Source organism: Clinocottus analis, unplaced genomic scaffold (assembly GCF_023055335.1).
Source record: "Clinocottus analis isolate CAN_PGR_092001 unplaced genomic scaffold, fCliAna1.0.p SCAF_39, whole genome shotgun sequence".
In the NCBI taxonomy this organism is placed as follows: domain Eukaryota; kingdom Metazoa; phylum Chordata; class Actinopteri; order Perciformes; family Cottidae; genus Clinocottus; species Clinocottus analis.
The window spans coordinates 775,854-791,901 of record NW_027176142.1 but is presented as its reverse complement, the minus strand read 5'-3'; the positions used below and the strand labels follow the sequence as shown (position 1 = coordinate 791,901).

Below are 16,048 nucleotides of genomic sequence, written 5' to 3'. Positions count from 1 at the left end.
TGTTTTCTCGCAGAACGGATCCTTTGGCTTTGACTCGTGCTCCGGCTGCCGGCGCTGCGACTGCGCCGCCTCCGCCGCCCTCGTGCAGCCATGCGACCCTCAGAGCGGCCGCTGCAGCTGCCGGCCCGGAGTCAACGGGCCGAGCTGCAAACAGTGCGCTCCGGGATTCTGGGACTACGGACCCGACGGATGCAAGAGTGAGTTCATGCATCTAACATTTCTTGTTTGTAAGTAAATTATCTGACTGCAAATCCCAAATCTTTGCTCTCAAATAAAAAAATCTTTGCTCGAAGGAAAAAAACGCTTGAAAAAAAAAAGCTCGGAAAAAAAACACTCGGAAAGAAAAAACGGTTGAAAAAAAACGCTTGAAAAAAAAAAACGCTTGAAAAAAGAAACATTCGGGAAAAAAACTTTTGAAAAAAAAAACGCTTGAGAAAAAAAACGCTAAAAAAAAAAAACCTTTGAAAATAAAAACGCTTAAAAAAAAAACGCTTGAAAAAACCATTCGGGAAAAAAATGTTTGATAAAAAAAAATCGCTGGAAAAAAGAAATTTTGAGAAAAAAAATTTGAAAAAAAAAAATTTTGAAAAAAAAAACGCTGAAAAAAAAGTTTGAAAAAAAAACGCTCGAAAAAAAAAAAGTTTGAAAAAAAAACCTTTGAAAAAAAAAAACGCTCAAAAAAAAATCTTCGAAAAAAAATGTTTCAAATTTTTTATTTTTTTTTAAATTTCGAAAAAAACATTTGAAAAAAAAAACACTCTAAAAATAAAAATTTGCTCTAAAAATCAACAACCGCGCTCTCAAATAAAGACCTTTGCTCTCAATCCCAAAGTTAGAGGTGAGTTGTGGCGTAGTGGGCGGGGCCTGCGCTGCTGGATGAGTTTCTATTGGTGGACTCTCTGGGATTTATTTTGAGAGCGCAGTTTGTTTTTTTGAGAGCAAATTTTTGGGTTTTGCAGTCAGATAATTTACGTACAAACAAGAAATTTGCTCGCGTAATAAAGACACAAATCTACCTTTGTAGTATTAAAGCTGTAAAAGCAGCAGTAGAACTGGAACTGGTGGCATTAGCATCATTAGCATCATTAGCATCATTAGCATACATCTCTCTCCAGAGTGCAGCTGTAAAGGAGGCCGCTGCGACCCTCGCACAGGGGAGTGCCGCTGCCCTGACGGGATGACGGGGAAACAATGCGACGCCTGCAAGCAAAAATACAACGTACCTGTAGAGCAGCAAGAGAGCATGCACTGTGAACGTAAGAGAAGGACACACACAGGAGTGATGCACGTTGTGTTGAATTTATACACCTGATACTTCTAAAATATTCATAGTAGAGGAAAAAATACCAGAAAAAAAACTTTCTTAGAAAGTGTTATTGTAAACCTTGAGTAAAATGAAGTGTAAACGTGTGTGTGTGTGTGTGTGTGTGTGTCCTTGCAGCGTGTGACAGCTGCGTCATCGTCTTGTTGGAGGATCTCGACAAAATGAACGAGGACTTCCACTCGGTCGCCGGTCAGCTGAGCAGCCTGAACGCCAGCTCCATGGCCTGGGCTCAGCTGCACAGCCTCAACACGTCACTGGAGAACATCACTGTGAGGGCACACACACACACACACACACACACACACACACACACACACACACACACACACACACACACACACACACACACACACACACACACACACACACACACGCACACGATGTGGTTTAACCCGTGCCGTGCTGATGCTTGTCTCCATGACTGCAGCGCGCCATAGAGAACTACAACAGCACGCTGGATGACAGCCGGACTCGAGCCGACGTGCTCGATGCCGAGATCCTGAACATCAACGACGACATCGATGAACTGCAGGGCAAGGTGTGTGTGACGACACACACACAGACACACACAGACACACTCTGTAGCATTATAGCAAACACCACGGGACCTTTATGCCTCCAGTTGTTGTTAGAGCGTCTAAAATACAACACAATGCAATGTTTTTACTGTGTTTTGAATATCACTTCATATATTGTGATATAGTCATAATAAGACCATCATGGGGATATTTATTTTATTTTAGCTACTTTACAATTACATAAGAACATTTTCATTATTATATCTGTCAAGAAACTTTATTTTTTGTTCACTAGAACATAAAAAAGGAACAATGTCGTTTCCTCTGGTTTTAAAAATAACAGTTCCAAGTCTTCACAAATATGAAATACTTATTTTGTTTGCGTGTGTGTAGAACTGAGAGTTGTGTTGTGTTGTGTTGTTTTCAGGCGACAGCGATGAGCGACCGTGTCGGTGACCTGCGGGACAAAACCAACGACACACACCAGAGAGCAGAAGACCTGCTGGCCTTCATCAGCAACATGAGCAAGAGCTTAAACGGTACGACGAAGACGAGTTCATCAGAAACACATGAAAACGTGTTCGTGCAACACGACAACAGCTGCGTTGCTGCGTGAGAAGCTGCAGAGTTGTGAAGCTCTTTCCTGCCAATGAGGACTGAAAAAGACCCTAAAGGTCAAAGGTCAAAGTGATGAGAATCTAGAATGAATTATATTTGATCTGAAGTCAAAACATGATGCGTTTATCATTACTTTGAGATGCTATATTAAGTTATTACTTTGAGAAACTAACTGAATATTTTGCTTTACTTTGTAATTCAGTCATTAAAAAAAGTAATTTCATCATATTTATGTTTTGATACTGCTAGAAATGTGCTTTTTCAGGTATGTGTAGAAACATTTAAATCCTTGAGGTTGGATTTGGGAGAATTTAAAAGCTTATGAACGCATCATTTCAAGGTAAAAATCATGCTGAAAGTGCTTTTTTTTCTAGGCGGACCTGAACCTTTACATTTCTTTCTGTGTCATCTTCATTTACTCTGAACCAGTAACACTTACACTGATATTTACACATCTGAGCAAAACTTAACATTACACTTGTTTATTAACTCCAAAGTTATTCAAATAGCTCGAGTGACGCAGAGACACAGTTATTTTAGTTTGTATGTCATTTTCAAGCAGAAACCTAAAAAGAGGCTCAGTGTTTAAAAGCTTAAAGGTTGCAAGCACATTTTACTTCATTTTTGTCTCGTAGAAACGACAACAGCACAAAAAATCTTCTAAATATGAAAGTAAATTTAGCAGCTGGTGGAGAAACCTTTTGGTTTTCGTCTTTCAACGAAGAAAAACAGTTTCAGACGCTGTCGTTTGATGAAGATGAAGATGAAGACTTAAAGAAAAAGACATTTGGAAGGACGGCGTTGTTCCTGCTGACATCCCGTGTGTGATGGATAATAACTCACAAACCTTTTCCTTCATGTTTTTCGGCTGCTCTGCGTAGACATCCTGACGATGACGAACCAGACGTCGCCGAACGTCTCCGAGGCCGAGCAGGACGCCGGCGAGCGCGAGAGGAAGATGAGGGAGGTGCAGGCGATGATGAGGGAGATGAGGCACCGGAGCGGCGCCCGCCAACGGACGCTGGCGGACAAAGAGAAGACGGCGGCGCAGAAATGTGAGAATTTACACCTGAAACACAGTTTTATAAATGATACTGCGCAGAAATACAACATGTCGCTTTGAAAGAAGAGATAGTTCTCTACTTTATATTCTACGTTTACTTCAATGGCAAAAACAAGTTGGGAAGCAACACGCGTCATTTAAACAGGTAAAGAATAAAAGATGCAGAATATGTTCACAGGGAACGACTGGAGGTGTAACTGCACATTTAATAGTAGTTTTCATTGGATTAAAGAGTGTTTAGCTTAAATAAGATGCACATTACACTTGTTTCATTGCAGACTTTGCGTTTATTGTGTTATCCTTTATGTTGTTTTTTTACATTGTAAACTTTATGTAACAGGATTAAAATGGCAATATTTTAAGAGTTAGAGTAGAAGAGCAGCTTAAAGGTTGAAACCATGTTTCTAACTAAAGTAACCGACGCTGAAGAAAGCAAAGTCAGCGTTTCCATCATGTCAACGCTGTCGTTGTGATCACCTCTTCACCTCTTCACCTCTTCACCCCTTCACCTCTTCACGCCTTCACCTCTTCACCTCTTCACCTGTTCACCTCTTCACCCCTTCACCTCTTCACCTCTTCACCTCTTCACCTCTTCACCTCTTCACCCCTTCACCTCTTCACCTCTTCACCTCTTCACCTCGTCACCTCTTCACCTCTTCACCTCGTCACCTCTTCACCTCGTCACCTCTTCACCTCTTCACCTCTTCTCCTCTTCACCTCGTCACCTCTTCACCTCTTCACCTCGTCACCTCTTCACCTCTTCACCTCGTCACCTCTTCACCTCGTCACCTCTTCACCTCTTCACCTCTTCTCCTCTTCACCTCGTCACCTCGTCACCTCTTCACCTCTTCACCTCGTCACCTCTTCACCTCTTCACCTCTTCACCCCTTCACCCCTTCACCTCTTCACCCCTTCACCTCTTCACCTCTTCACCTCTTCACCTCGTCACCTCTTCACCTCTTCACCTCGTCACCTCTTCACCTCGTCACCTCTTCACCTCTTCACCTCTTCTCCTCTTCACCTCGTCACCTCTTCACCTCGTCACCTCTTCACCTCTTCACCTCTTCACCTCTTCACCCCTTCACCCCTTCACCTCTTCACCCCTTCACCTCTTCACCTCTTCACCTCTTCACCTCGTCACCTCTTCACCTCTTCACCTCGTCACCTCTTCACCTCGTCACCTCTTCACCTCTTCACCTCTTCTCCTCTTCACCTCGTCACCTCTTCACCTCTTCACCTCGTCACCTCTTCACCTCTTCACCTCGTCACCTCTTCACCTCGTCACCTCTTCACCTCTTCACCTCTTCTCCTCTTCACCTCGTCACCTCGTCACCTCTTCACCTCTTCACCTCGTCACCTCTTCACCTTTTCACCTCGTCACCTCTTCACCTCTTCACCACTTCACCTCGTCACCTCTTCACCTCTTCACCTCGTCACCTCTTCACCTCTTCTCCTCTTCACCTCTTCACCTCTTCACCTCTTCACCTCGTCACCTCTTCTCCTCTTCACCTCGTCACCTCGTCACCTCTTCACCTCTTCACCTCTTCACCTCTTCACCTCGTCACCTCGTCACCTCGTCACCTCGTCACCTCTTCACCTCGTCACCTCGTCACCTCTTCACCTCTTCACCTCTTCACCTCGTCACCTCTTCACCTCTTCACCTCTTCACCTCGTCACCTCGTCACCTCGTCACCTCTTCACCTCGTCACCTCTTCACCTCGTCACCTCGTCACCACTTCACCTCTTCACCTCTTCACCTCTTCACCTCGTCACCTCTTCACCTCTTCACCTCGTCACCTCGTCACCTCGTCACCTCTTCACCTCGTCACCTCTTCACCTCGTCACCTCGTCACCACTTCACCTCTTCACCTCTTCACCTCTTCACCTCTTCACCTCTTCACCTCTTCACCACTTCACCTCGTCACCTCTTCACCTCTTCACCTCTGTGTCCTCTAGTGTTGGAGCGCGTCCAACAGGAGCTCGCCGGTCGTCAGGGAGAAAACAGCGACCTGGCCGCCGCCATCAGAGAGCGTCTGACCCGCTTCCACTCGGACATGATGGACCTTCGAGACGCTCTGAACGAAGCCGTGAACAACACGGCCAGAGCCGCGGAGATCAACAACGTCAACGAGAAAAACCTGGAGGACAACAAGGTGAGAGATCGGCGAGGCCGGTGGAGTGAGGACAGCGATGGACAGAGACGTGACTCTCTGTCTCTCTCTCTCTCTCTCTCTCTCTCTCTCTCTCTCTCTCTCTCTCTCTCTCTCTCTCTCTCTCTCTCTCTCTCTCTCAGAGGAGCATAGAGGACCTGCTGTCCAAGCAGAAGGAGGTGAGCGAGCACCTGTCCATGGCTGAAGACGACGTGGCGCAGGTCAACGATGTGCTGTCCTCGCTGCACGACTCCAAAGAGGTTAGAAATATAACAAAACACAGATTTTAACATTGAACTCTGCTAACAGCTGCAGGTGTTTGAACCCTGATGACATGAATATGCATTACCTTCTGGAGAGACAAAAGAAACTCTAAGTTCGTCTTTCAGTTCAGATTTTTTAAGTTTCCGTTCCGCTTCATGGGATTAAGGTTCAGGATTATTTGTTCAGGTTAGTACAAGAAAATGTTTTGTAGATGATTTGTTCATTGTGAGCAAAAAAAGTGCTTCCCAGGTCACATTAAGAATAAAATACGTCTGCCTTTTTGGCAATTTTTTAAAGATAATATTTTTTGGCTTTCATTGGAGCTCCAGGTAAAACCTGCAGGGATCTCAGATCAATATGCAGGTGTTGGTGTTGTGTGGTATTCATCGCTTTCACTCTGTAAACATCGTTCTCAGGAGTATGAGCGCTTGGCGGCGCAGCTGGACGGCGCCAGGACGCCGCTGGCTACGAAAGTGCAGAACTTTGCGTCGGCCGAGTCCAAAATCCCTCTGGTGGAAGAAGCAGAGAGGCACGCGGAGCTGCTGAACACTTTAGCCATGAACCTGTCCAAGTAAGAGAGTTAGCTGCTCACATAGCCGTGTGCTAACAGTGTTGCTCACTGTGTTGACCAAAACTCACCGGGAAAGGTTTTGGTTTATGTCTCGGCTTTTGTGGGCGCGTTTCAAACTGGAGTTTGGTGATGTTTGGACAAACTGCCGTTGAATTATAATCTAATTAATGCTCATGTTGCCCGGATAAGTCAGTCAAGAGAAGTTAATCCTCTCGTTGGTCTGCAGCGTGGTGACAGAAACCAAGAAGGACGGGCTAGTGGACGTGACACAAGCCTACAACAAGATCATCAACAGCATCAAGGAAGCAGAGGAGGCCGCCAAGATGGCCGCCAAGGCCGCTAACGACACGATGGAGGTGCGAGACACACGCTTATGTTTTCATTAAAGATGTATGAACACAGATACTAATCCAACAACTTGCTTCAAATTATTTGGCTTGTATGGAGGTAGATTTGTGTCTTTATGACGAGAGAAAATGTCTTGTTTGTAAGTAAATTTTCTGACTGCAAATCCCAAATCTTTGCTCTCAAAAGAAATCTTTGCACTCAACAAAAAAAAAATCTGTTAAAATTTTTTTTTTTTTTTTTTTCGAGCGTTACTTTTTTTTATGTACCTTTTTTCATTTTGAGCGTTTTTTGGGGGGGAATTTTTTTTTTTGGAGTGTTTTTTTTTTTTTTTGAAAAAATTTTTGGGAGCATTTTTTTAATTTATTTTTTTACGTATTTTTTTGGAGCGTTTTCTTTTGGACTTTTTTTTTCTCAAGCATTTTTTTGTGGCATTTCTTTTGTACCGCGTTTTTTTTTTGTTTTTTGTTTAGCTTTTCTTTTTTTTTATCTTTGGAGCGGTTTTTTTTTAGAGCAAAGATTTTGGATTTGCAGTCAGATATTTCCCTCACAAACAAGCTCACGTAATGAAGACACAAATCTACATTCATAGTAATATCGGTGTGTGTGTGTGTGTGTGTGTGTGTGTGTGTGTGTGTGTGTAGACCATAAAAGACCAGAACTTCGGGCAGCTCGCCGACTCGCTGAGGAGCCACAGCGAGGAGCTGAAGGACGAAGTCGAGAAGCTAAACGATGAACTCAACGACGGTAAACACACATCTTCATCATCATCGTCATCATCGCGGTCACAGCAGAGCTATGAGGTCATGAGATCACGTACAAGTGGAGATTTGTTCAGTTCCGTTTAGATGTTTTTGTTCCTTCCTCTGCTGCACAGACCTGAAGCCGCGGCTGGAAGACGCTCAGAGGCGACTGAGCGATGCTAAAAGCAAGCAGGTCGACGTGATGAAGGACCTGATGTCCATCCAGCAGAACCTCAACGCCACGACAAGTACGCACATTCAACACAACACATGCATGCCTCTCTGCATGTGAAGTGCAAGCGTCATGTGAGCACATTGACTTCCTCTCCAGGATTTCAATACGTCTGCATCCTTCTGAACAGATGTGAGTCAAGAGATCGACGAGTCAAAGCGAGCGGCGAGTCTGGCGAACAGCACGGCCGCGCGAGTCCACGACGCGCTGCGACCCGTCAAGGAGCAGCTGGACCGATGGCAGCAGACGTACGGAGACGCCAACGCCACCAACGACGACATCAACGGCGCCCTGACGGACGCCAACAACACCGGTACGGTCCTGATGCTGAGGGGAGGAAGCTGCCTGAGAAATAAAGACTTCCTTCCACGGTTTTGATTATTTTCTGCTGTTTTTTTAATGTTATTTCTTCTCAAAGAAATATTTTAACGATGACTGAGACTTGTAACTAAACCACAGATAGAAAACATTCACACTGTTTAACAATAAATGTAGATATAATATATATTATGTATATTTATTGTTTTTTGTTGAAAGTAACTTGATATCAAGAGCTTTAATCTATAATCTGTTCTCATAGAATAATACAGTAATCAAACAGATTAGTTGACAGACGAGTTAAGAATTTATTGTTTTGAAATAGTTTTGAAACTTTTTGGGTTCGGCTTCTTAAATATAAGTCATCATCTTTATTTTATATCATTCTTTAACTTTTATTTTCCCTGATCCATCTCAAAAAGAGACCTGCTTCAAAGGATAAACACAAACAACACTGGTTGCAAAATTCATATTTAAATAGAGGTTTTACTTTAATCTCTGCAGTTAGTTGCCTCATGATTTGAAGTTGAACTTTTGTTTATTTGGTTCATAAATGTCGGTTTAATCCGAGTTCCTCTCTGCTCTCTGAAGTTCACGCTCTGGGAGAGACGATTCCTCTGCTCATGAAGAAACTGGACAAACTGCAGAATCACTCGGTCCAGATGCCGAACATCTCTGAGAACATCAGCCGCATCCGACAGCTGATACAGCAGGCACGCAACGCCGCCAGCAAGGTACACACACACACACACACACACACACACACACACACACACACACACACACACACACACACACTCTCTCTCTCTCACTCACTCACACTCTCTCTCTTCAACTTGAAACCTCTCCTTGGCTCCTCCCCTTCCTGCGTGCAGGTGGGCGTGTCGGTGAAGTTCAACGGCTCGTCCGGGGTGCAGGTGCGTACCCCTCGTCACCTGGCCGACCTGGCCGCCTACACCTCCCTGAAGTTCTTCATCACGCTGCCGGAGGCGTCTCGGTCGCGGCGGCAGGACAACAGCAACCAACAGTTTGTCTTCTACCTCGGCAACAAGGACGTGAGCAACCGGCAATGTGGCGTCCAGCAAGACGTTCAGTGATGATTGAGAGCGTTGTGCAGAAAGGAGAGATATTGTGTTTCTTGTGGGTCACTGCTGTGTGTGTGCTGTGTGTCTGCTGTGTGTGTGCTGTGTGTGTGCTGTGTGTGTGCTGTGTGTCTGCTGTGTGTGTGCTGTGTGTGTGCTGTGTGTGTGCTGTGTGTAGTCCAGTAAGGAGTACCTGGGCATGGTGCTGGAGGGGAAGCGGCTGCGCTGGTTCTTCAACGTTGGAGGAGAAACCGCTGAGGTGCTGATGCTGGAAGACGTCAAAGCTAACGGGAACTTCAACAGCGTCGTGCTGGACAGGTGAGACACACGGCGACACACACCTGCACACATGACGACATGGTCGAGTTGTACTTATTGAGGTAGGTGATTAATTGTGTTTTTTTGTTGAGTACAATTCCAGCGTTAATGTTGCTGTTGTATAATTTCTCTAAACGCTGTTTAAATAACACATTTATGCAAAAACAAGTTAAAATATTGACTTTTGGTCAAATATATCAGCTTTCTCTTGCCTTTCTTTATGAATTGCGTGCAGGATCCTGCAGTACGGTCAGATGTCCATGTCTTCAGAAGCTTCTGAGGGGGAACAAATAGTCACCAAAGCCTCCGTGGAGGCTGGAGGAGACCAGGGGCTCCTCAACCTGCTGACCGACGACACCGTCTTCTACGTGGGAGGATATCCGAGCTCCTTCAAGGTGAGTTCATGAGAGAAGCCTTCATGAGAGAAACCTTCATGAGAGAAACCTTCATGAGAGAAACCTTCATGAGGGAAACCTTCATGAGGGAAACCTTCATGAGGGAAACCTTCATGAGAGAAACCTTCATGAGGGAAACCTTCATGAGAGAAACCTTCATGAGAGAAACCTTCATGAGGAAAACCTTCACGAGGGACACCTTCATGAGGGAAACCTTCATGAGGGAAACCTTCATGAGAGAAACCTTCATGAGAGAAACCTTCATGAGAAAAACCTTCATGAGGGAGACCTTCATGAGAGAAACCTTCATGAGAGAAACCTTCATGAGGGAAACCTTCATGAGGGAAACCTTCATGAGAGAAACCTTCATGAGGGAAACCTTCATGAGAGAAACCTTCATGAGGGAAACCTTCATGAGGGAAACCTTCATGAGAGAAACCTTCATGAGGAAAACCTTCACGAGGGACACCTTCATGAGGGAAACCTTCATGAGGGAAACCTTCATGAGAGAAACCTTCATGAGAGAAACCTTCATGAGAAAAACCTTCATGAGGGAGACCTTCATGAGAGAAACCTTCATGAGAGAAACCTTCACATGAGAGACAAGATTTCATGATGAAAACCATTTCCATTCGTGTCAGATAAAGGAAAGAGACATTTAGAAGAGATGGAGACAGGAAACCTCTGTAACAGATGTCATAAGGAGTTCATGAGTCTGTACATGGTCTTTATGGTTATGTCATCTCCTTGTGTCCTCTAGCCGCCCCCTGCGCTCGCGCTGCCTAACTTTAAGGGCTGCATCGAGTTGGATACGCTCAACGAGGAAGTGCTCAGTCTGTACAACTTTGAAAACATCTTCCAGCTCAACACCACAGCGGAGAAACCGTACGGCAGGTCAGTGTCCTTCAGTGAATACCACTGAAACACGGTGTGGTGATAACCACCGGTCCATGTGCACGAGGCGTTATCTTTCCTGCTGTCTTGATTCCTTGCTGGACTCAAACAGGTCCAAGCCGGTGCTGACTCAGGCCTGGGTGAACGACGCGGCGTACTTTGACGGGTCCGGCTTCGCTGAGATCTCCTTCACCGACGAGTCGGCTCGCATGCAGCGCTTTGAGCAGGAAGTCAAACTGATCTCGCACAACGGCGTCCTGCTGCTGCTGCACAAGGCGGTAAAGACTTCACCCGCCACGCTCTGCAGGGAGACCATTACAACCAAGTTATCCTTCAGAGAAACACCAATAAATACTGAATACTGTCGCTCCATAACATTTAACATATCTGATTCATCGACAGATTAATTGATTAGTATTGATGTTTTTATTGTTTTGCATTCATTAATAATGTTTTTTATCAGAACGTAAATTGGCCGGCTAATACTAATATATATATATATAAAAATTGATATATATATATATATATATATATATATATATATATATATATATATATATATATATAAAAATTGATATATATATATATATATATATATATATATATATATATATATATATATATATATATATATATATATATATCAATTTTGCACATGGACCGGTTTTGCATTCATTAATAATGTTTTTTATCAGAACGTAAATTGGCCGGCTAATACTAATATATATATATATAAAAATTGATATATATATATATATATATATATATATATATATATATATATATATAAAAATTGATATATATATATATATATATATATATATATATTTAAAAATTGATATATTTATATTTATAAAAAATGATATATATATATATATATATTTATAAAAATGTATATATATAGAAATATATATATCTATATATATATAGATATATATATATTTCTATATATATTTCTATATATGTATATATATATATTTCTATATATGTATATATATATATATATATATATATATATATATATATATATATATATATATATATATATATATATATATATATATCACAGACACACTGTCTGAAATTAATTCAGATTAAATAACATAAAAATATGTCATTATTGCTGTAAATATTAGCCAATGAGTTAAAATGACATGCTGTAAATAAATACACAATATCTGTTTAAAATCAGTGTGTCTGTTACACAGTTTGTCCACCAGAGAGCGATGTTTCTCTTTGTCCTGCTCACATCTTGTAAATATTGAAGGCATCATGATGAAGATATTGAGGCTGATAGTTATATAGTTGGATATGTTATCAATGTTTGCTCGTGTTCATCTCGTGTTCATCTCGTGTTCATCTCGTGTTCATCTCGTGTTCATCTCGTGTTCATCTCGTGTTCATCTCTCTCCTCCTGCAGGACCAGTTCCTGTGTCTGGCCGTGCTTCAGGGCAGACTGAAGGTGTTCTATGACTTCAACGGCGAGCTGGTGGAGCTGGAGCCCAAAGAACCGTCAACTCCGTTCCTGATGATCAGCGACGCCGACCCCAAAGCTGTAAGTCTGAACAACACAACGTCACTGCTCTCAAAAGGCATCGTTTCCATTGATTATTGTCTTTGTTGACGTGTTGTTGTTGTTGTTGTTGCTCAGCTGGAGATCATCATCCTGCGTTCCCCCTCCAACCGCATCGTGGTGAGGAACAACCGCGTTGGCCTCTACACGCACCAGTTCACAGAGAGCATCCCCCAGTTCAGCGGCAGCTACTACCTGGGAGGAGTCCCAGAGCACATGATGCCTGCAAAGTGAGTACACACACACACACACACACACACACACACACACACACAATGAGTGTTAGTTACTTCAGTTCATACACAAAAACAAGCCTCGGCTGGACTGTTTTCATGCAAATTCATAAATTGATGCAACTTTAGAGGCTGAAAAATTAAAAATGAAATTCCAACTCTCCTCTCGGTGCTTCTAAACATGTTTTTCTTTCCATTTTATTTTATTTTGTCTGAAAAAAGCCCTTTGAGACAAATGTATGATTCATTATAATGAGCTTTACAAATAAAATGGACTTGCTGTAACTTCCATTCATGAGGTGGATGCAGATATAAACATGTCTGTAGAGGATTTCCATCAAGTTAGCTGTAGCGATTATATGAGCGCATCGTAGCTCTAATGCAGGATTATCTTATCTTAACTCTGCAGCTTCAGGCTTTAGCTTGTTCAGAGCGCTGCCTCCGTGGTGTTGCATGACGTCTGCGTCTCTCTTCAGGTTGAGGGCGATGTTCCCCCTGCAGGGCTCCCTGAAGGGCTGCTTCAGGAACGTGAAGGCCCAGACCTCCCACATCGACCTGAAGAGGATGAAGATCTCTGGAGTCAGTTTCGGCTGCGACAGCGACCTGCTGGTGAGCGTTTCTACGGCTTTGCATTGTACATCTAGAGCTGCAGGGGTCCACCAGCTCAACGTCCTATCAAGCTCACACGTTAGTCATTATCTTTGCAGCCACTCGTATTGAAGCGTGTGTGTGTGTGTGTGTGTGTGTGTGTGTGTGTGTGTGTGTGTGTGTGTGTGTGTGTGTGTGTGTGTGTGTTCTTGCAGGTGGCTCGTGAGGCTCATTTCTCCGGTCAGAGCTACCTGAACTTGGCTCTGATGAACATTCCCAGCCTCAGAGATAACTTCTACTCCAGCTTCGGCTTCAGGACCGAGCAGAAAGAAGGACTCATGTTCCACCACCAGGACCAGGTCCGACCCCTCCTCCTCCTCCTCCTCCTCCTCCTCCTCCTCCTCCTCCTCTTCCTCCTCCTCCTCCTCCTCCTCCTCCTCCTCCTTCTCCTCCTCCTCCTCTTCCTCCTCCTGCTGCTCTTATTCACTATCTTTAGATGTCTGTACATCTTTTAAAGTGTCTTCCATGATGTCTGTTTCTCCTGCATTGATCTCTTGAGTTCTGACCTGCGGTGTGCTGTCGTGTGTGTGTGTGTGTGTGTGTGTGTGTGTGTGTGTGTGTGTGTGTGTGTGTGTGTGTGTGTGTGTGCAGGACGGAGTGTTCCAGGTGTTTCTGCATGAAGGCCACGTTGTAGTGAGAGCTGGCAACAGTGAGATTAAGACGCAGAAGACGTACAACGATGACAACAGCCACTACGTCGCTGTCTACAACAACATCAACGGGTAGGCCGAGGAATCAAACGTCAACATGAAGCCGTCAAGCGTTGGCACACGTCTAGATGAAAGCGATGCATTGTGGACTCTGTGTTGCTGCAGCATGCGTCTGTACATGGACGACGTGCTGGAGAAAGGCAGCGCGGGCGTCCGGCTGGACAGCAGGGGACGCAGCGGGGCGACGGAGGGAAGCACCTTCCTGGGAGGGACGCCCGACCACGGCCTGTCCAACCTCACCGGATGCATCAGCAACGTTTTCATCAAGAGGTGAGGAGGTTTGGCCGGATGAGCGACGCGGCTCGGCCCAAAGCGTTGACATCATGTCGTCAAACACGGAGAAAACATCCAACTTCCTCAAAATGAAGACGCCAGCTTTATTATCTGCATTCCTTCATTCAAAGTATTGATAGAAATCTCCAGATGTAGATTATTTTCATGTTTTACAGATGCAGTGGTTGTTTTTTTTCTGTTCTTAACTTATCTTCTAATAACCTTTGACCCCTTGATGTAACATAACATCTTCTGCCATAATTGTACTTGATTTGAATATATGTTATCTTTTAACCACTTTTCTTCAAATCTAGCAAGCAGCTCTCCGTTCATTGTATTTGCGAACATGTTGTGTGTGTCTTGCATTATAAATGATTGCTTTACATATATCGTAGTTCAGCTTTATTTATATAATGTGTGTGTGTTTCTTTCTGCAGTGTGAAGGATCCTCAGAAGGTGTTGAACCTGCTGAAAGTGAAAGAAAACGTCAACGTTCCTCTTGACTGTCCTGCTGCCAAAAAACCTCAGCAGATCGTTGCTGCCCAGCCCAAACACAGCAACAAGCCCAAGGTACACACACACACACACACACACACACACACACACACACACACACACACACTCCCACACACACACACACACACACACACACAGTATGAAGGTGGATTTTTGTTTCTTTTTGCTCTCAATCCCAAAAGTTAGAGTTGAGTTGTGGTGTAGTGGGCGGGGCCTGCGCTGCTGGATGAGTTTCTATTGGTGGACTCACTGGAATTTTATTTGAGAGCGAATTTTTTTTTTTTTTTTTTGGAGCGAAAGTTCTTTTAAGAGCGAAGTTGTTGTTTTTTTTGGAGTGAATTTTTTTTTAGAGCAAATTTTTTTTTTGGAGTGAATTTTTTTTTGGAGAGTGAATTTTTTTTGGAGAGTGAATTTTTTTTGGGAGTGTGGATTAGTGGATTTTTTTGTGATTGAATTTTTTTTGGGGAGAGTGAATTTTTTTTTTGTAGTGAATTTTTTTGTGAGAGTGAATTTTTTTTTTTGGAGTGAATTTTTTTTTTGGGAGTGAATTTTTTTTTTTGGAGTGAATTTTTTTTTTGGGAGTAAATTTTTTTGTGAGAGTGGATTTTTTTGTGATTGAATTTTTTTTTGGAGCGTGAATTTTTTTTTTTTGAGTGAATTTTTTTTTGGAGTGAATTTTTTTTGGAGAGTGGATTTTTTTGTGATTGAATTTTTTTTTGGAGAGTGAATTTTTTTTTGGAGCGTGAATTTTTTTTTTTTGAGTGAATTTTTTTTTTTTTGGAGTGAATTTTTTTTTGGAGAGTGAATTTTTTTTTGGAGAGTGAATTTTTTTTTTGAGAGTGGATTAGTGGATTTTTTTTGTGATTGAATTTTTTTTTTTGGGAGAGTGAATTTATTTTTGGAGTGAATTTTTTTGGAGAGTGAATTTTTTTTTTGGAGAGTGAATTTTTTTTTTGGAGAGTGAATTTTTTTGGGGGAGCATCTTTTTTTTTAGAGCAAAGTTCTTTTTTTTTTTAAAGCGTTTTTTGTTAAGAGCGGGTTTTTTTGTAGAGCAAAGATTTTTGATTTGAGAGCAAAGATTTGGGATTTGCAGTCAGATAATTTACTTACAAACAAGAAATGTGCTCGCGAATTAAAGACACAAATCTACCTCCATACACGGCCAATTCTGCTTTCACCTCAAACTAACTGAACCTTCGTGTCCAGTAATGAACACAAACTGAATGTAAACTCTCTCAAACAGGGGAAGCACAAGAAGCC

At 42.9% G+C, this 16,048-nt stretch overlaps 1 protein-coding gene across 1 annotated transcript in view; it reads left to right on the top strand.

Moving 5' to 3' along the window:
• lama5 (laminin, alpha 5) overlaps positions 1-16,048 on the top strand; it is an 87,734-nt gene that overhangs the window by 66,229 nt on the left and 5,457 nt on the right. The window contains exons 47-73 of the mRNA XM_068596729.1: positions 14-197; positions 1,116-1,256; positions 1,442-1,593; positions 1,752-1,862; positions 2,270-2,381; positions 3,342-3,515; positions 5,480-5,676; positions 5,817-5,933; positions 6,354-6,508; positions 6,735-6,864; positions 7,498-7,600; positions 7,731-7,844; positions 7,959-8,141; positions 8,738-8,880; positions 9,022-9,201; positions 9,407-9,546; positions 9,782-9,941; positions 10,702-10,835; positions 10,948-11,113; positions 12,256-12,390; positions 12,487-12,638; positions 13,118-13,250; positions 13,445-13,588; positions 13,881-14,011; positions 14,105-14,269; positions 14,710-14,842; positions 16,032-16,048. The exon at positions 16,032-16,048 is cut by the window's right edge and continues 138 nt beyond it. Of these exons, the coding sequence (XP_068452830.1) occupies positions 14-197; positions 1,116-1,256; positions 1,442-1,593; positions 1,752-1,862; positions 2,270-2,381; positions 3,342-3,515; positions 5,480-5,676; positions 5,817-5,933; positions 6,354-6,508; positions 6,735-6,864; positions 7,498-7,600; positions 7,731-7,844; positions 7,959-8,141; positions 8,738-8,880; positions 9,022-9,201; positions 9,407-9,546; positions 9,782-9,941; positions 10,702-10,835; positions 10,948-11,113; positions 12,256-12,390; positions 12,487-12,638; positions 13,118-13,250; positions 13,445-13,588; positions 13,881-14,011; positions 14,105-14,269; positions 14,710-14,842; positions 16,032-16,048 (3,806 nt within the window). The remainder of the gene's footprint in view (positions 1-13; positions 198-1,115; positions 1,257-1,441; positions 1,594-1,751; positions 1,863-2,269; positions 2,382-3,341; positions 3,516-5,479; positions 5,677-5,816; positions 5,934-6,353; positions 6,509-6,734; positions 6,865-7,497; positions 7,601-7,730; positions 7,845-7,958; positions 8,142-8,737; positions 8,881-9,021; positions 9,202-9,406; positions 9,547-9,781; positions 9,942-10,701; positions 10,836-10,947; positions 11,114-12,255; positions 12,391-12,486; positions 12,639-13,117; positions 13,251-13,444; positions 13,589-13,880; positions 14,012-14,104; positions 14,270-14,709; positions 14,843-16,031) is intronic.